The sequence below is a fragment of the Zingiber officinale genome, chromosome 9A, assembly GCF_018446385.1.
Source record: "Zingiber officinale cultivar Zhangliang chromosome 9A, Zo_v1.1, whole genome shotgun sequence".
Lineage (NCBI taxonomy): Eukaryota > Viridiplantae > Streptophyta > Magnoliopsida > Zingiberales > Zingiberaceae > Zingiber > Zingiber officinale.
Window position 1 is genome coordinate 106,581,864 of NC_056002.1, and position 21,060 is coordinate 106,602,923.

The 21,060-nt window shown below is 36.0% G+C and overlaps 1 protein-coding gene across 1 annotated transcript; it reads left to right on the forward strand.

Annotated features, from left to right (window-relative positions):
- The first annotated feature begins 19,279 nt into the window (after nucleotides 1-19,279).
- Nucleotides 19,280-19,720, forward strand: LOC122019434 (mannose-specific lectin-like). The gene has a single exon (XM_042576898.1). The coding sequence runs from the start codon at nucleotides 19,280-19,282 to the stop codon at nucleotides 19,718-19,720; it is 441 nt and encodes a 146-aa protein (XP_042432832.1).
- Nucleotides 19,721-21,060: the final 1,340 nt, after the last annotated feature.

Sequence of the window (21,060 nt, forward strand, 5' to 3'; positions counted from 1 at the left end):
AACTAGCTCAATATGCTTACTATGTTACTTGGAAAAAAATGCTAAAATGTGGTTTAAGGTTTCCATGCTTTCATGACATTTGAGACCTTGTTTGTATACTGATAGGGTTCATTTATGTAATGATAATTTAGGTTTCACATGCTTGGAGGTTGTTTTTACCTAAGATTGAGACCTAAGGGGGTTCGGGCATGATAAGAACCCAAGGGTTTAGGAAGCTTAGAACCCAAGTTAACTATGTTACCATGTTTCTTATGATAGTATAATCACACGATACACCCTTATGCTTAAACATGTATGCTTGTGATTTATACTTTCTATGATATGATATGTGTTTAGAATATGCATGTTTCTATGATATGATATGTGTTTAGAATATGCATGTTTCTATGATATGATATGTGTTTAGAATATGCATGTTTTATGATATATGTGGTTAGAAATATGCATGCTTGATGATATGCTATATGCTTAGAATATGCATGCTTTTACGATATGCTATGTGGATAGAAGTGATGCATACTTTTTATGATATGATGTATGCCTAAGTGATGCATACTTTTATGACATGATGTATGCCTAAGTGATGCATACTTTTTATGACATGATGTATGCCTAAGTGATGCATACTTTTTATGATATGATGTATGCCTAAGTGATGCATACTTTCTAAAGACATGATGTATGCCTAAGTGATGCATACTTTTTATGATATGATGTATGCCTAAGTGATGCATACTTTTATGACATAATGTATGCCTAAGTGATGCATACTTTTATGCTATGCTATGTGACTAAATGATGCATTTTTATACATGCTACTTTACTTTATAAGGCTTGTACCAAGGGTGGACTCCTAATCAGTCCCTAGGCCTTGCTTTGTGATCTAGGCCAAGCCTTGCTTTGTGATCTGGGCTAATAAGGGATGGGCTCCTTAGTACACCCCTAAGCCTTGCTGTGTGATCTAGGCTAAGCCTTGCTTTGTGATCTGGGCTAATAAGGGATGGACTCTTTAAATACGCCCCTAGGCCATGCTTTGTGATCTTGACCTAGTTCCTAGTATGATTCAAGACTTGCTACCTTGGATATACTTAGGACGCGCGCATCTATGTTATGTATGTATGGTACAAGCCGGGGCCCTAAATATGTTGATATTATGTTCAAGTATGTATATGTAAGAAGGAAATGGTTTTAAAAGATCATGAGACATACACATGTTTTTCGGATACATGTTTTTAAAATCATGATGCATATAATCTATGATTATGTTGTGTTGAGGCTATGATTTAAGATATGCCATGATATGATTATGTTATGATTCATGCTATGTTTTAAGAGATGATATGCCATGATAAGATTATGTTATGTTTCATGCTATGTTTTAAGAGATGATATGTCATGATATGATTATGTTATGCTTCATGCTATGCTTTAAGAGATGATATGCCATGACTAGTTATAATGTTTGTTATATTGCATGATATGCTTAAAGAGTATGATATGTTATGCCATGACTAGTTGAGATCATGTTAAGTTGAGACATTATTTGATTATGTGCTGATTGTTGGTTTTAGTGAGTAGGAAAGGAACTTACTGAGCCATGAGTGCTCATAGCTTACTTTCCTTGTACCACAGATAAAGGAAAAAGCTGGATGAGTTAAAGGAGCAGCAGGAGGGGCAACGAAGATGTGTGTGGCGGTGGCTAGGCAACTAATCAAGAACCTGCTTTAAAACCTTTAAGAACTATGCTTTAGTTTTGTGAAATGTAATACAATATGGGTGACTTGATGTTAAGTTTTTATTTATTTTGTTATCATGTTATGAAACCATGTTAGTGTAGTTCGGTTTTAATTAAGTTAAGAAAAATAATTTTAAGTCTTCCGCTGTAATACGTACGTAGAGTATCGTAGCCCCGTCCCTTGTTGATAGCAGGGAGGGCGGGCGTTACAAAATGGGAGTTACATATGAGAAGGTGGCCGGCCACTTGAATGAGGAGAATAATTTTCATTTTGAAAATTATTCCATCATTCATTCCTTCTTCTTCCTCCTAGAGTTCTTCTTGCTCTCTCCCTCTCCTCCTTCCTTGGCCGAACCACATAGGTGCTAGCACACCTTGGTTTTTGGTCACCTCCATCTAGTGTGTCCGTGTGGATACTTCTAAAGGACCGTACGCTTGACGGTCTTGAGATCCGGCACCATTTGGACGAGCGGGATTCGCGTGGGGCGCGCATCAAGGGTAATGATCTTAACTTTAGTGTAGATCTAAAGTTTTTACAAACTCGTACAAGAAAAAGGTTTTTTGAAAAATTTTGTTTACGAATCTTTGCACGAGATCCATGGCTTTGGGTGACTCGGGGTTTCCGCGACGCGAAAAAGCGGTTTTCGCGGCCCGAAGAACCCAACACCGGCCACCACTTGATCTCCAAGAGAGAAGAGAGTTTCGTCCACAAGCATGGAGAGAAGAGAAAGGGAAGAGTCGGCCACACCAAGGAAGAAAAGAGGGAGAAAAATAATAGAGGTTGTTCACTTCGAAGGCACCCAAAACCCCCTCTTTTATAATCCTTAGCTTTGGCAAATAAGGAAATTTAATTACAATAAAATTTCCTTAACTTTCCTTGACATGAATTAATTAAGAAAAATTAAATAAAATTTCCTAATGACCCATGTCATGGCCGGCCACCTCATGGAAGAACAAATAAGACAATTTTCAATCAACCAATTAAAATTCCTTATTTGTCTTTGGAAATTTTAAAAAATAAAATTTTCCTTTAAAATCCCTTCATGGTTGATAAAAAGAAATTTCTATAATTTTAATTCTTCAACATGTGAATAATTTATAAAGAAGAAAAATAAAATATCCTTTCAATCTATAAATAAGGAAAGAGATTTAATCTCTTTTCTTAATCTTTTGTAGAAACTTAAAGAGATATTTTAATTTTTAATCTCTCCAATAAATTATATCTTCCACATAAGAAAATTTTAAAATTAAAATTATTTTCTAATTTAATAGGATCGGCCACCTAAGCTTGGGTTCAAGCTAGGGTCGGCCACCCATGGATCAAGGCTTGGTCAGCCCTAGCTTGGTCCTCAAGCTAGTTTGGTCGGCCCCTACAACATGGGTATGAAGGTGGGTATAGTACTCTATAAATAAGAGGCTACGATAGGGACCGAGAGGAGGAATTGGTTTTGGTCTCCCGATAAAATTAAGCATCCCGTGTTCGCCCCGAACACACAACTTAATTTTATCAATAATAATTCATTCCACTAGAGAACTATTATTGAACTACCGCACCAATCCCAAATTATATTTTTGGGCTCCTTCTTATTATGAGTGTGTTAGTCTCCCTGTGTTTAAGATGTCGAATGTCCACTAATTAAGTGAGTTACTGACAACTCATTTAATTAATATCTTAGTCCAAGAGTAGTACCACTCAACCTTATCGTCATGTCGGACTAAGTCCACCTGCAGGGTTTAACATGACAATCCTTATGAGCTCCTCTTGGGGACATTATCAACCTAGATCACTAGGACACAGTTTCCTTCTATAATCAACAACACACACTATAAGTGATATCATTTCCCAACTTATCGGGCTTATTGATTTATCGAACTAAATCTCACCCATTGATAAATTAAAGAAATAAATATCAAATATATATGCTTGTTATTATATTAGGATTAAGAGCACACACTTCCATAATAACTGAGGTCTTGTTCCTTTATAAAGTCAGTATAAAAGAAATAACCTCTGATGGTCCTACTCAATACACTCTAAGTGTACTAGTGTAATTATATAGTTAAGATAAACTAATACCTAATTACACTACGACCTTCCAATGGTTTATTCCTTTCCATTTTGGTCGTGAGCTACTGTTTATAATTTATAAGGTACTGATAACATTATCTTCTGTATGTGACACCACATTCTATGTTATATACAATATAAATTAATTGAACAACTACAAACAAATGTAGATAATTTAACCAAATGTGATTCTTTATTCAAAATAAATGTTTACAAAAGCTTAGGCTTTCAGTATACACTCTAACACCAGGTGCTCAGACGGGCCTATAAAAGCAACCTTCAACTAACAACTTTTTAACAACATTTACTACAAGTTTTGTTCTTGTGCACTGCTTTGAGAAAGCTCTGACAATCCTGAAAAGTTGCTCCAACAATTAACGATCAAGGAACTTTGTTCTTTCTTTCTTATTGTTGGCAATCTTTTATTTTTCAGTTCTTGTACTCAAATCTTTGTAACTCATTTTTGAATTGATAGTGATTACCCAATGAAAGTACTCAGCGATTATGAGCCTTAGAGTAGGAGTCATCGAAGGCTCTGAACCAAGTAAAAAATTACTTGTGTTAGCGTTTTTACTTCCATGTTTCTTTTCCACTACGTACTCTCAATTTCTGAGATGAACACTATTCCCCCCCCCCCCCCCCTCTAGCATCTTTACGATTCAACATATTGATTTTGCAAAATAGAGTTAGATAATAGATATTAAAATTCATGAGTATGATAGTTAGGACTATCATGATCTCAACTTAGAAACCTTTGTTAGTTTCTTCAGTTGGCTTAGCGACCTAAGGTTTGTCCCTTCCCGGGACATGACCTCCCTGTCGCTCCACTCTAGTTGCTTACCTCAACCTACCTACTAAACGTTGGGTCCTCTAGACCTATTTGGACTTAACTGCCTAGCTGCGACTATAGCTTCCCCGGTTGATTAAATAGCATGCATACTTAGTCAATTCATTAGATAAAAACATGACTTAACTCGAACCTTTAACAATATTAAAACTTAGGTTTGATTGTGGTGCGCCTTGCACCAACAGTATATGCCATACATATTACTCTTGTAGTTATAAGTAATACTATTGCAAATCTTCACTTACACCTAAATTTCTATTACATGCTTAGTATATGAGTTCAGATGTGAACATTTATTAATATGTCATTGTTGTTCTTGTTATTATTTCCCTAAGAGACTGTATACCTTTGAATCTCTAGATATATTATGTTTATACACTATCTGTCTTATACCCGCTGAGTCAGTTGAACTTACCACCCCATTTATACTTTTTTTTTCCTAGGTATCATGTAGATGCTACGTGGTCACTTGGAGTATCATGACTGCAGTCCCATGTCACATTCAATGATGGTTCTCTATTTTGTTTCCTGCTTTACTTGTATTTTGAATTTGTGGACTTGACATTTTATTAATTCAACTTGGTTTTGGAATTTAGCTTCGTGATGTCTTGTATTTTCTTTATTGTTGTGGTGTCAAGTTGGGTCGGCTCGTAGTCAATTTCTTTGTTTTATATGTTTTACTTTATGTTTTCTACTATGCTTTTGTTCCAACCATGTGAGTTGCATATTATACTGCGTAGTTGTGTTTGATTCCAACCGTATGGGCTATAGATATACTTGTACTACCTTGTAACATTAGATCTAGGTTCCATATGTTATCATAAAGGGGGAGATGATGTTCGTTTACTAGGCATTAAATCTTTACTAATTTTTAATTTATTAAGTTATCTTTGTTTATATAATTATCTCTATTTACGTAATTATCTTTATTTTAAATTTTAAAATTTCTTTTGGATAACAATTTCTAAATTGAGTTTATCTAAATTATATATTTTATGAAGAAATATATTTATTTTATCTAGATCTACATCGGCTTGATCATTTTTATCAATTAAATTATTAATTAATTTTAAATTTTCTAATTTTTTTAATTAATTAGATCTAAATTATTTGATACATCTATAGGGGTATTTTTGTAAATATCAAAATTATCATGTAGATTTATAAAAAAACTATCTAAGCTATCATGCATGTCATTTAAATTGCTACTAATAGGGATATTTTCGTAAATAGTGTCATATATATTATTTTTTTGATAATACTAAGATACTCATGGCTAGGGGTATTTTCAGAAATATTATTACTACTATTTTCATGCATACTATTTTCATAAAAAGAATATTTTGGTAAAATGTACTAATCTTGAGCTCAACCGCTAATTCTATAGGCTTTTCTGTTGGTTCAGAATCATGTCTAGATTTGACTCTAATTTGATCTTCCAACTTTGATGGATCCTCGTGAAGCTTGATCAACCAAGTCCAAAGGTCATAAGTATCTTTGAATTCTCTAATTCTACATAACACTTTATTAGGTAATAAACTTGAAATAAAACTTATTACCTTTATGTTTGTCTCTATGAATTGGGTGGATCACCTTACTGCCATGCCATAGTTAAAGTCACTCATCATTACAAAGAATTTTATCTAATGTTTCTGTTGGAGTTGTAAGGTTGCAAACATAGTCCTACATTGAAAACATATTGGAAAGATCATGAGTTTATAAGAAAAAATATCTCCAATGGTTGAGGCCTTTTGAGTAGAGCCCAAATTGGATAATATCATACCATTATGAAGATATTTAAATTCTTTTTTTATCATAACAATTGGTATCAGAACGGGGTCACTCTGAATCGGTACAACTACCCTTCGAGCATTTTTCATCACTTTTTCATCAGTTTTTTTTCAAAATAAATTCTTATGTCTTTTTTCTATTTTTAAATTTTTGCTATAAGTCAAGATTGGTTAATAACCTCTCCTGATAAATTTGTCGATTCATCGAATTTTTTTACAAAATTGGTGCAACACTATTTGAGTCTATTTATTACCTTATTTTCCTATCGCACTACTAATCCAAGACTAAGTCTTGGAATAAGTTTCATCATTGTTATCTTTACAAGTTGTCAATTTTCTAAATGGTCTACCAAGAAGGATACAACACCGCTCGTCTACCTCTTTTCTATGGTAAAGACTTCAGATACTGAAAGAGCCGAATGAAGTACCACCTCAAAATGCAGGTGGAAATGTGGATAATTATCTAGACGGGATTCACATATCCCACCGAAGACGGAGCTCTCGTTCCCTGCGACAAATGGGATCCCTGCGACAAATGGGACATACCAACCTGTAGGAAGATTGAAGCTGATGCAAAGGCAACCCAGATTCTTCAATGTGGCTTAACCAAAGAAGAGCTAAACTGGGTCGGTCCCTTCAACATCACCAAGGAATTATGGGAAAAGCTAATTGAGTTGCACAAGGGAACCTCTAACACTAAGGTAAGCAAATGTGATTTAATTCATAATAAATTGTATAACATTAAAATGCAAGGAGGTGAGATGGCGAGCTAGTTACATGCTCACATCCAAGATCTTTTGAATGGTCTCCACACGATCGGACAAAAAAGTGGAAAATTGCGACATCGTCAGGTACGCGCTAAATGATTTTCCAAGGAATACATTGTGGGCATCAATGGTTGATGCCTACAAGGTATCTAAGGATCTTTCTTTAATTAGACTACATGAACTATTTTCAGAATTTAAACTTCATGAACAGACTAATGCATGTCCGGTCGAGAAAGATATTGTGTTGGTTATAGGTACAAGCAAGACAAAGGAGTCTAGGAATAAGCGCTTAACCGAACCTGAGTATGAAGATGAATCGGACTCAAAAGATGACTAATTACCGCCGAGCTCATGAAACTTGTATGAAAAATGTACAAAAAGAAGAAGGTGACTCAATTGAACATGAAGGTCAAGTCTGAAGTCACCTGCTATGGCTGCAACAAGAAGGGACATATTAAACCTGAATGTCCAAACCAAAAGCTAAGAAGGAAGGCCTTGAAAGCAACGTGGTCCAAATCATCAGAAGACTAGGATGAAGAACATGAGCAAGAAAGCTTTGTTTCTCTACCATCACAAACGTACATTAATGAAACTGAGTTTAAGTCTGCAACTGGAGCTGAATCATAAACTGAGTCTAAAATAAGCCACAGATCCATATCCATTTCTGAAGGGACAAATAACATTCTAAGTTCTCTGGTCACTGGTACTTAAGTAGATGAATTACAAAACTTAATTGATATTTATTAAGAAAACTGACTAAATCCAACCTCCAGGTCAAGTCACTCCAAGAGGAGGTCAAAGCCCTCAAGGAAGTAACTAACCCAAGCTCCTTGACTTAATCTGTTCAAGCTGGAACATCAACTCAAGTCCAACAACTTGAGGAAGAAAATTCTAACTTAAAAAGTCAAGTCAAGGAATTTAGGGATTCATTGGAATGGTTCACTTTGGATTCTAAGAATCTTGATCTGATTATTGGAAAATAAAGGGTCATATATAATCAATCCGGACTCGGATATAAGGTAAAATAAAGATTAAGATCATATCTATAGTTAGTGAATCAATCAACTAAGAACCTAGTCCAAGCATTGGTATCCAAGTCTAACCTGACTAATCAAGTTGGACTTGATCAATATTGGATCCCTAAAGATCAAATCTACTACCTTGATAGACCTTATCGAGGCAATGATCCAATAGGAGCCAATAGAAAGACCATTTTCATTAGATAAACCTGATTGATACTTGATTTACTATTTTTCTTATGCATGCTTAGATTAGGATAGATAAGGACTTAGGCTTGATCGATACTTGTTTAGTTAGACCAATGATTCTCAGAAAGAAAATGAAATATTTAATTTTTTTTAAATGGCTTTGTCTAGAAGTGCTTATTGTACCAATATCCAAGAAGGTCTAATGTCTTGCTACAGCTTGTAAGTTAATTATTAAAATAAATATTTAATTGACTAACTGTTAACCCTTAGTCTAACTCAAATGTAAATCAATTCTTAGATTTTAATTAAACTTGAAGATACAATTAACCATCTCACAAAACTCATAAGGTTCCCTGATTGAAAATCTAGAAAGGGTGAGATGAATTTAGGTTTAAATTGAGAATTAGTCTAACCTAATTTAAATTCAAAATTAATTTTAAAACCTTAATTAATTTTGAAATGTTAATTAATTTCAAGATCATATTGACTTTCAAATGTTAATTAATTTCAAAACCTTAATTAATTTCAAAACTTTAATTAATTTCAAATTTAATTATTTAAACTTAATTATTTCTAGGTGTTAATTAATCTTTAATCAAAAATTAATTACTTTCAAATATTAATTAAAAGTTTTAAAATTCAAAATTTAATTATTCAAATATAAATATTCTGAAAATTTTAAACTTAATTATTTTGAAACTCAAACTTAAAATACTTTTTGCAAATTCAAATTTAAACATTTTGAAAATCTAGACTTAATAATTTTTAAAATTCAAAATCAACTTCAAAATTAACCTAACTTCATCCTCACACAAACTCATAAGCTTAACATGTTTGACAACTTAGAAAGGGTGACATGGAAAATTAGAAAAATAAATAATTATTTTAAATATGTTCTTAATTTTTTTTTTGGACTCTAGGATTCCCAAACTAAATAAGTTACCTAATTTTTTTTGGCATTAATCAAGGGGAAGAAAAAGAGAGTTAAGTTAAATATTTTTATTTTCAAATGTCAAAGTATTTTTCAAAAGGAAGTCAAGTTTTTTTTTTGTTTAACTATTTTTGAAAGTTTAACTATCTTTGAAAAATAACCTTAAATATATTTTTTTAAAAGGCAAGTTTAAACATTTTTATATTTGAAAAAATATGATTTTGAAAAAGTATTTTTAACTAAATTTTTCTAAAATCTTTTCAAAAACCTAAGTACTTAACTAGATTTGTTTAAATTTTTTTCAAAAGCTAAGTACTTGACAAAGTTTTTTAAATCGAAGAATTTAGCCAAGTTTTTTTTATTAAAGAAAAAGTTAAGTTCTTTTCTCATAACCTTAAGGCATCCTTTAAAAATTCTTTCAAGGCTTTAAAAAAAGGCTAAGTTTTTGCTAAATTAAAAGTTATAAATTTTTTAAAAACTAAGTTTTAAAAACTATATTTTTAGCCAAGTTCCTCCTGAAAACTTAAGTATTGTTCAAAAGTTTTTTTTCAAGTTTTAGTTATATTAAACTCTCTATTTGAATTTTTTTTCTCTTTAACTCTCCTTTTCAAAGTTTTTCAAAACAAAAAAAAGTTCTACTATCTCAAAAAAAAATAGTTTTCTTCCAAAGTATTTTTCAAAGATAAAGTATTTTTTAAAGTACTTGAAAAGCTAAAATATTATATTTTGAAATTAAGTATTTTTTCCTTCATAAATTGTTTTTGATATATGTAAAAAGGGGAGAGAATATTCAAAAGTTAAGGGGAAGAGAAAGTTAACAAATTAAGGGGGAGCTAACAAGTTAATGTTGGTACAATATCCCTAGGTAAAGGTTGACCTGGTTGACTAAACTTGAGTTGACTCAAGCTTGAGTCTTGATGTTTGAGTTTCGATGTTTGACAGCACATGAATATTGTAGATGCAATATTCCATTTAGGGAGATTGTTGATACAATTCCCCTCTGGTCAAGGTTGACCAATTAGATGAGAAGAAGACTCAAGTAGGTTAAAGGGTCGACCGGATACTTGACTGAGAAATTCCTAATTGGAGGTTAGGTAGTTCAAAGTCCTGGTGAGTGAAGCCAGGTAGTTGGGAAATCCTGGTGAGTGAAGTCAGGTGAAAGACCTAGTGAGTGAAGCTAGGCAGTTGGAAAATCCTAGTGAGTGAAGCTAGGTGAAAGTCCTGGTGAGTAAAGCCAGGCAGGTGAAAGTCCCGATGAGTGAAGCCGGGCAATGGGAAAATCTTGTTGAGTGAAGCCAGGTGAAAACCCTAGTGAGTGAAGCTAGGTGAAAGCCCTAGTGAGTGAAGCTAGGAAGATGGGAAGTCCTAGTGAGTGAAGCTAGGCAGATGGAAAGACTTAGTGAGTGAAGCCAGACACGTGAAAATCCAGGTGGGTTAAGGTTGACCAGACACCTGGTATTGAGAAGTCCAAGTAGGTCAAAAGATTGACCGAGTACTTGGCACAAGGAAATCCAGATGGGTCAAGGGTGACCGGACATCTGGTGGAAGAAAGTCCAAGTGGGTCATGGAGGACCGAACACTTGACACGAGGCGATAAATCTAAGTGGGTCAAAGAGGACCACACTTGATGATCAGAAGTCCAACGAGAAGTTGGTAAAGAGAAAGTCTAGATGGATCAAAAGTTGACCGAACACTTAGCGGTTGTAAGTCCAATAGGGAGTTGGCATGAAACTAGGAAGTTCGGACGTAGTAAACTTCTGAAGGCCATAACTTTTGACTCAGATATCAGAATGAGGTGATCTTAGATGAGAAACGAAGCTCGTTTCAAGATCTATATATTTTTATACTTTCCAATCAATTGGACAATTGATTGGGGCATTAATTGATCATCCAATCAATTGGTTAATGTGAATTAGTGCAAAAGATATCTTGATCGATTGGGTAAATTATCAAAACTTCCCCAATCGATTGGTTAATCGATTGGGAGAGTTTCTAACCAAATAGTAAGCTTCTAAATCAATTAGTTGATTTATTGAAAGCTGTCGATCGATTAGTCGATCGATTAGGCTCAATTTTCTCTCGAGAACGCGAGGTAGAAGGAATCGATTGGTCAATCGATTCCAGATTTTCCCCAAAGAGCACAGAGGCATTCTGAATCGATCAGCCAATCGATTCAAAGCCTCCCCAATTGATTGAGAGTCATTTAATTAATTGGGATCCGATCGTTGCATAGGTTATAGCCGTTGGTGAGCGTTTACCCCAGTGATTCCTCTCTAGTGACTACAATGCGATCTCAGCGACAATTCATGAGCTTCTCCGCACTTTCACATCCATTTCTTGAAGTTTCTTGAAGACAAATGTAGTTACACTTCCAAGGTTCAAGAGGCAACAATAAGAAATAAGTAAGCAAGAAGAAAGAGTTTCCATTTGTATTTTTGTATTTTCTTCTTGTGGGTGTTGTATATTGTTGTGTGAGTTTGTACAAAACTTCTCTGCCTCCAACTGCGTCCGAGAAGGAGTGTTTTTATTAGTGGAGAGTGTGTCGTGTGTGGATCCTTGGAGTAGTTACCTCTTCTTAAGGTGGATACCAAGTAAATCCTTTATGTTAGCATTGTAAGTTTGCTTCGACTTCATTCTGCTGCATATCATCATTAAAGAAGCAAGCAATCAAGCACGACGAGCTATTCACCCCCCCCCCAGTATATTTCGACCCTAACAGTTAATTCTTTATGAATGAATCTCTTAACTTTTGCTATATTGCATTTTTTTTTTCTTTCTATATGTTGCTAGATGTTTTACTTAACTTTTGAATCAAGTTGCTATAATCAAAAAGGGAGTTTTGATTATGTCAAAGGGGTCAAAAGTTAAGATGTCTTATGACCTAACAAGTGTGACTGAGTTTACAGGAAAGTCCTAAATATTCTTAGGCAAAAGTTTTAGTAGATTCTAGGTAGGTTGAAAATCATAGGGGGAGGTAACCCTAAGTTATGGAAAATCCTAGCTGTGGTTAGGAAACAAAGTCCTAGTCCAAGGGGATGGGTGAAGTCTTAGCAGGTCGAAAACGTCAGGTGAAATCCTAGGATCGCGAATTCTAGGTGGAAGTTCTGGGGTTCCGGACACCAGGCGGAAGACTAGATTGGTTAAGGATTGAACGTCCAGTGGAGAAGTCTTGAAGTCTCGGATGTTGAGAAAAAGTCCAGATAGTCTGGAGAACTAATCTGGAAAAAGGTAATTTCTCCTTAGAGGAGTAGTGGAGGATGTATTTCCCATTGACGGAACAATAGACGTCGATTCGACCTAGGATTTTCAGAAAATCCAAAAGTCAGAACCGAGCAGCCCAAAGACTGTCAAATAAATTATTATTCATATTTTATTGTGCTAACTTTTTCTTATAGGGTATACTTTGTATTTAGACTAATATATCTTGCAGGAAGTGAGATGCACAAAGAAAAGCTCGAAGGAACAGTGTTCGTGGCACCTCCAGGGCTATTGGAGGTGCATCAGTTGCTTTGGTCGAAGGCCTATGTGGAAGAGGCGCGGAGGAGCCTTCCAGGTGCTTAAAGGCACCTTGGATGCTGGATGGAAGGCACCTTCCATGAGTTGAAGGCACCTTTGGGTGGATAAATAGCGCATATAGCGGAGGCCATGTCATTAGACACGACCGTGTCTTCTCAGATTTAAGTTTCCATGAGCAAGCGGTACTTAAAAGGAATAACTATACCTTACCCAACACATCTTCCATGCCCTAGCTATGCCAAAGGGCACGGTCGTGTCTCCTGCTATAACCTTCCATGGGTTGGCCATGACCAAAAGGTATGGCCATGCCCTGGCCACAGTGGCTTCCACGCAACAGTTGTGCCTCCTAGGCACGACTGTGTGGCATGGAAGAAGGGACTGTGTGACTCCTTAATAAAAAGGGAGTAAGATCCCCTTTTCAAGGGGAAAGAGATGTTTCCTTTTAAGAGACCCTCAAGGTCCATTTTAGAGGAGTTTTTGATGATCTACCCATCATTCGAGGCTATTTTCATCGTTTTATCCACCATCCAAGCAAGGATTTCATCCCCAAACATCAGATTTCATCTCGCTAAGCATCTCTTTCTTCCTACTCTTCAAATGGATTGTAAGAATGCTTACCTCTTCACCTTTGGGTTGTAATTTCATTGCTATGGAGTAGAATCTCCATATTTTAGGGTGTAGGGAGTAATTGTGATATGATTTTGATGTATTAACTTCAGATTTTCCCATTTCCTTATTAAATGACATGTTTATACCTTGTTCCTACTTGATTAAATGTGTGTGTGGTAATTGAATGCATGTATGTGATGTTTGATTAAATGGATGTAGAGGATTTGACAACTTATAGAGGAAAAACTCTAGATTATATGATTGCGGGACTCTTAGTGACAGAGAAGATCCCTCTAAGTGGACTTTCTAGTGCGATCCTGTTTAAAGGAGGTCAATTTTCTACTAGGGATTAACTAATTAGATTTTAATGGATTTTTTCTAATTTAATGTTGACTTGAGTAATCTATACGCTATGACCGGGGGGGGTGCCTTAGTGCCAAAAGGGTATCCTTCTCAACTGGACTTTCTATATTACCTTTTCATTTAATAGCATTGAAATCTAACAGGGCAAACACTCTGGTACGAACTTCGTGGGTTCACATCGTTATTTGGTTAGAATCCCTACAAGAACATAGACATAGAGGCAAGGAGATAAACAACTCATAGAACATCAACTGGCATCATGATTAAACTGAAATTGTAGAATTGTTTCCCCAAACTAACTCTTCCCTCTTTGATTGCTTACCTTTCCTTAGGATCTCTCTCTCTCTCTCTCTCTCTCTCTCTCTCTCACACACACACACTTACTCTCTAGTTCTCAAGCTCACACTACTTTCGATCGTTAAGATAATTTATTTTGTAGGTTTGACTAGTGTTTAATCAACAGTCCCCGAGAATTGATATTTTTATTACTTGACTATTTTACTATGCACTTGCGGTGAGACAATACACTATCCTCTAAAATTATCAAGAATTGAGTTAGGCAACATTCTCAAAATCCTTCTTTTATAGCCTTTAGGTCAGGGTTGATTTTAGCCTATTATTCCACTATTCATCACCATTAGTCGATTACTCCATTAAATTTGACTATTGCACTTGTAGAGCAGCTTTTACCAACTCTAGTTAGACCATGAACAATCGACTATTACTTTTCATCAGTCGATTGATATCCAAAATAATCGAGTGTCAGCAATTGATTGATTCCAATGACTTGAGTCTTTGCAATCAAGTTTAAAACATTTTATTCGTTGCTATAGTGTCATCATTCAACTATAATTGTTCTTTAGTCAATTGATTTAAGATCAATCAAGTTTCAAACTTTCTTTTCGCTACTACAATGCCATCGGTCGATTGCTACCATAGTAAAACACATTATAACAAAAACCTTGAACCTTAAATACCATAGCAAAAATATTGTAGCAAACCCCTAAACCTTAAACATTGTTTATAATGCTAAAAACATTGTTCACATCAAATGCCCTTCTGCCAAGGAACTCTCATGTCTCTAGAACTTCCTCGTATGAATAGTATAGATCAACCATGATTTACTAGGGCCTCATTCATGTCTAGTATCTCATTGACTTTAACCTATCAAGATTTCCTCATTGCATAGCATCCAATCAATCTTGATCTAAACAAACTTAATCGATCATTGCCTTGACATGGTATGTCTTCTCATCTTGTTCCTAACATCCAATTAACCTTGATTTGTCATGACTTCACTTTCTCAAGCCTAACATTTGATCCTCTATTACCTGTTAAGACTTTCCTCATTAAAAAGTGTTCAGTCAATCTTAACCCTCTTGAACTTCATCCTTACTAACTTCTTGTTAGACTTTAAACTACCAAGTATCCGATCAACAGTGATCTACTTGGACTTCTCCACTATCAAGTATTTGATCAACATTGATTTACTTAACTCTTCGATCTATTCAACAAATATATTGATTAACTGTCAAGTATTCAATTAACTTTGACCTACTTGACGTCTCAATCAACCAACTAACATATTAATCAAATATCGAAACTCAACTAGAGTCAACCAAGCTTGATCAATGTTCACCAGAGGTCGATTGCAGCAATGATCACCCTCATTATGATATTTGATAATATGTTTAACTTAGACTAACTCATTAGTCCATCATCCTACTTCATCTTTCTTCTCATGCCAAAACATAAAAGAAGGTTTCCTAATTTAAACTCTTCATTCTCTCACATACATCAAAAGACCTCTTCTTAAAATCCATTCACTTCTTTCATTCCAAACTTTCAACGTCACAATGAAAGTTTTCTACCTTCCATTTTCACGTACCGGTGCTCAACCTTGAACAACAATCCTTCAAAAATACATATCTCCTTCTTTCATACTTAAGTCATGCTTTTATTGTATTTAACTAATGTTTATTTGATCATAAATATAAATATAAATATAAACATTTTTCTAAACTTATGGGTAATAATATTCTTATACATTAGGAATAATAAAAAATATTATTTGTCTAAGATTTATAATTTTAACTAACATTTTAATTATTTTATTTGTGTCAATCGTTCAAATAACAAAGTGAAAATTTCTAATTTTTATCTGAAATATAATATATATTAATCCATAGAATATACATATTTGACTAAATTCAATCACATTTATATCCTTCTAAAATCTTATTAATGCGTAATTAATCACATTCATACATGACAATTGATCCCGTCCGGAAGCTGAGTCGGACAGAGGTGGGTTGTGCTATCCTTGAGGTTGACGGGAAGTCGTTGCGAAGTCTGGTCGATCTGACACCCGCCGGAAGAGCTCACACGGGCGGATGACGGGGGATGATGACGCGAGGACTCTGCGCACACTTAGACAAGCCGCCTCACGTTAGAGACTAAGAACCAGAGAAAAAGTCCTCGGGTCAGGCCCTCCGACGCTCAAGTCAGGTACTTTTTTCCCAGAAACACAGAGAAAGGACGAAAAGTAAAAGACGAGTGTGAAAAGACGAGCGAGCTTACCTGCGTAAGGGACAAAGCTTCCCTTTTTATACTACAATGGGTGCTTCTGGAGTCTGACGGGTGTCAGGGAATGTCGGATGTCATGCTTTGTCTGGCGGTGAATAACACGTGGTGTCCTCCTATAGGTCTAGGAAGCAATCAGCGGGTGGTGAGCACCAGACCATTAGCATATTCTCTGACAGGCAGTGATTATTCCCCGACAGGTTGTTACGATTCCCTGGCTTGCTTGTCGTGTAGTGTATGCTTACCCCGATCTATTAACCCTGGACTGGGTCCCTATGCTTGCCGGCCTCGCTCTGTGGGGTGTAGACCTATATTTCCTAACCTGTGTTTGTCGCTTCACAAATCCAGATCTGTACATCCAGCCTTGTCCTGCATGTCCTGTCTTGTGAACTCCTAGCCTGCCTTATCTTATATCGTGACCTATATGCCTTGGTTTGGTTCCACTTATCCTACGTTCCGACCTATATGCCTCCGTCTGATTTCGTCTGTCCCGACCTGTACGCCTTAGTTCGATTCCGTCTGTCTCGACCTGTAAGCCTTATCCCGATTCCGTCTATCCCGACCTATACGCCTCCATCCGATTCTGTCTGTCCCGACCTATACGCCTTCATCCATGTGTCCTATGCTAGAAGTCATGATCTGTATCCTTAGCTGGAACATCTCGGCCTGCACGTTTTGGTCCCTGTGTTCTGTGCCGCAAGGCTATAAATCCTTACTTGTACCCTTGGTTTGCACATCCCGACTTGTACGCTTTGGTCCATATGTTCTGCGCCTCAAGGCTATAAATCTTGACTTGTATCCTTAGTTTGCACATCCTGACCTGTACGCTTTGGTCCAGGTATCCTGTGCTGCAAGGCTATAAATCCTGACTTGTATCCTTGGTTGTCACATCCCGACCTGTACGCTTGGGTCCATATATCCGGTACTGCAAGGCTATAAGTCCTGACATGTATCCTTGGTTTGCACATCCCGACCTGTACGCTTTGGTCCATATGTCCGGTGCTGCAAGGCTATAAGTTTTGATCTGTATCCTTGGTTGGCACATCCCGACCTGTACGCTTTGGTCCATATGTCCGGTGCCGCAAGGCTATAAGTCCTTACCTGTATCCTTGGTTGGCACATCCCGACATGTACGCTTTGATCCATATGTCCGGTGCCGCAAGGCTATAAGTCCGACCTGTATCCTTGGTTGGCACATCCCGACATGTACGCTTTGGTCCATATGTCCGGTGCCGCAAGGCTATAAGTCCTGACCTGTATCTTTGGTTGGCACATCCCGACTAGTACGCTTTGGTCCATATGTCCGGTGCCGCAAGGCTATAAATCCTGACCTGTATCCTTGGTTGGCACATCCCGACCTATACGTTTTGGTCCATACTTCCTGACCGGTATGTCCCGATTAGTCCGAACTCTTACCTGCCCTATAGACCCGACCCATGAATGCCGCTTACGTGCCCCCTAGGTCATCCTGTAATCTAAACCTTTGACCTCCACATAGGTGGGACTTTTGACTACCACGTAGGCAGACTTTTGACTATTACGTAGGCTTGACTTCTGACCACCACATGAGCTTGACTTTTGACTACCTCGAGGGCTTGACTTCTGACCACTTCGAGAGCTTGACTTTCGACCATGTCCGCTATCCGACCCCACCATCATGCACCGTATTAACAACTATACTTAGTCACTCTATATAAATGTCAATTATTTGCTGCTCAAACAAAAAATCAACATCAAAGTATAAAACAAGCATAATCTTATATATGTGTTTACAAATAACATAAGACCTCAAGATAGAAATATACGCAAAATTATTTTGTTGTAAGTCATCCATACTTGATAAATGGTACAAGCTAAGTTAGATATCTTCTCTTTACTTGGTTCTGCAACAAGGATCCTCTTGTTTCTTTATGCATCCATTTGTTGATATCTTTAGTGTCAATGTAGCACGGTTGATTAATTTTAATCCGATGCTCGATATGCTCTCATATGTATTTACTATGCCGACATTTAAAAAGCAGGCACTTCAACTTGTCTCCAATTCATTACTACTTAAATCGCAATCATCAATTTTCAATAAAATTTGTTGTCTTTTGTTAATAACTTTTTTATATACTGTATCGATATGAACGGTTAGAAATATATGAGTCTCATTTCCAGTAGTATGTCAATCTTTATATATTTGGACCGATCAGAATATATCTTCTAGATTACACAACTTTGTTGCAATAAAATTGATTTTTTTTTTATTGCCAAACAAATAATGCGGATGAGTTGGCAGGATAAACGTTCCCTAAAAATTAGGTCAATATTATAAGTGCGTGCCTCAATAATTTAAACCATAATCTCCCAATGAACACTATGTTTTAAGATAATACTCCACAGGATTATACTCAATAATCCTGGATAATGGCATTTATTGTCTAGTTTTGTCTTACTCTACAAATCAATGATAAGTTATTTACTTTGATTATCGACGGCACAACCACAACTTTATATGAATTTTATTGTAGTGAAGGGGACTTTTATATATAGTAATTTCTAATGCTTCAATTTTAATAAATAAATTTATGGAAAACAATTCTGATATATAGTTATTTAACCAATGATATAGATCCATTTTAATTACTCAGATAAAAATTAAATAGTAAGGTCCGATGATTGAATCAAGACCATGTACTACGAATTTGTTTGCAATGTTTGTTGATACTGTCTTTTTTTCCATTAATTAACAATGTTTTTGAGTTTCAAGTCCCATAAATTGCCCTCCTCCGCATCTATAAATAGACGGGTCGTCTTGCACGATACTAATCAAGTAATCACTTGAGTGAAGTGAGTGATATATCCGTAGCTTAATTAACCATGGCTGCCCTTGTCATGCTTTCTGCTACTGTCATCCTCGGCCTCCTCCTGCCTTCCTCCATGGCCAACAACGTTCTCTTTGGTGGTGACAGGCTGAACACCGGCGAATCCCTCAGAGAAGGGAACTTTAAATTCACCATGATGTCCGACTGCAACCTTATGCTGTTGGACAACCGCCAGGCCGTGTCGGTGGCCTTGTGGGCCTCCAACACCAACGGCCTAGGCAGCAACTGCTTCGCCCGCATGCAGACCGACGGCAACTTCGTCATCTTCAACGACAACTTCAACAAAGTTTGGTCGAGCAACACCCGCGGCCAGGAGGGCAAGTACATCCTCGTCCTGCAGCGCGACGGCCACGTCGTCATCTACAGCCGCCCTATATGGACCATCCCTGAGGATGAACCCATGAACAGGAAGATCGCCATGGTGACTAAGAATTAGTTGGCTTCACCACGAAACCATGCATGGATAGCAAGTAAATAAAAAACGAATAAAATGAAGAGAGGCATAAATAATTCGCAACATGCATGGTACTAGCTAGCCTCGTTTTGGGTTGTATGAACTGTTAAGTTGCTGTGAGTCGATCACCTTAATTATCTACTTGCTCTGCTCCTTTTTTTTTTTAAGTTGAATTGCGTTGAAAAAAAAACAATTAATTGAAGAAATCTAATAGCACATACATATAAATTGAAAAAATAAAATTAATACAAGGTGGAATCTAATTAAGCTTTGATAATATGAAACAATATTAATATTGGCTAACGTTTGCGATTTCGGAGAAGGTGTTTTATAATTTTAGGGACAATCTACAATTGAAATACAGAATAAGCTAAAACACTTGATAATTATTCAAATATATAGAACATTATCATCGTCAAAATAACAAATGATAATTAAATCTTCTAGGATATATATACTTACAAGTATTGAGATCGATGACCTTGATAGAGGGTGGCTGATGAATAGTATTTTGTGATTTTACGTCCGTTTTCGAATGTCGCGTTTGTCTATAATGTGTTAGTATGCAAAGGAGAGAATAGAAATAAAATACAAGGTAAAATACCGGCACAACTTATCAATTTAATATAGTTTGAAATCTCTGATTCATATTCCATGATCTACTATTCTAGTGAAATCACTAGCAAGTAGCTCTCTTCTTGCTAGATATCTTCCAAAAGTGGAAAAACCTCTTATAACATCTCTTGTTATACAAGCCATATAAAAATAAAACAAAGATATAAATGAACCACGTAAATGAAATTAAACAAGTTATATGAAAAGAACTTTACTTTGAGAGCTTTGTGATTACTTTACAATTGCAATTAATGTCTCCTGAATGTTGAACTATTGGTGCAATCGATCTCTTGTTAAAGTTAACTAAAATGAAGTTGTCTCGAGTTGAGTTTAGATGTTTAATCAATATGTTAATTGATTAAGCAAGATACTTGACAAGAAAAAAAAAGTTGCGAGTAGATCAAGGTTTACTTGACACTTAACAATCACAAGTCTAACATGGAGTTAACAAAATTAAAGAGAAGCTCAAATAGGTACGGTTGACTGAGCACTTGATGGTTTATGAAGCCCAAATAAGTAGTCAAAAAGGATTAGATGTTTGGTAATGGCGAAGTCCCCATAAGTTAAAGTTGATCATATACTAGACAATGGTAAAGTCTCAACGGGTAAATGTTGATTGAATGTTAGACAAAGAAAATTTTAATAGGTTGAGGTCAACTAAATACTAGGCATAACTATAAAATTATAAAGCTGAAAGCTTAAAATAG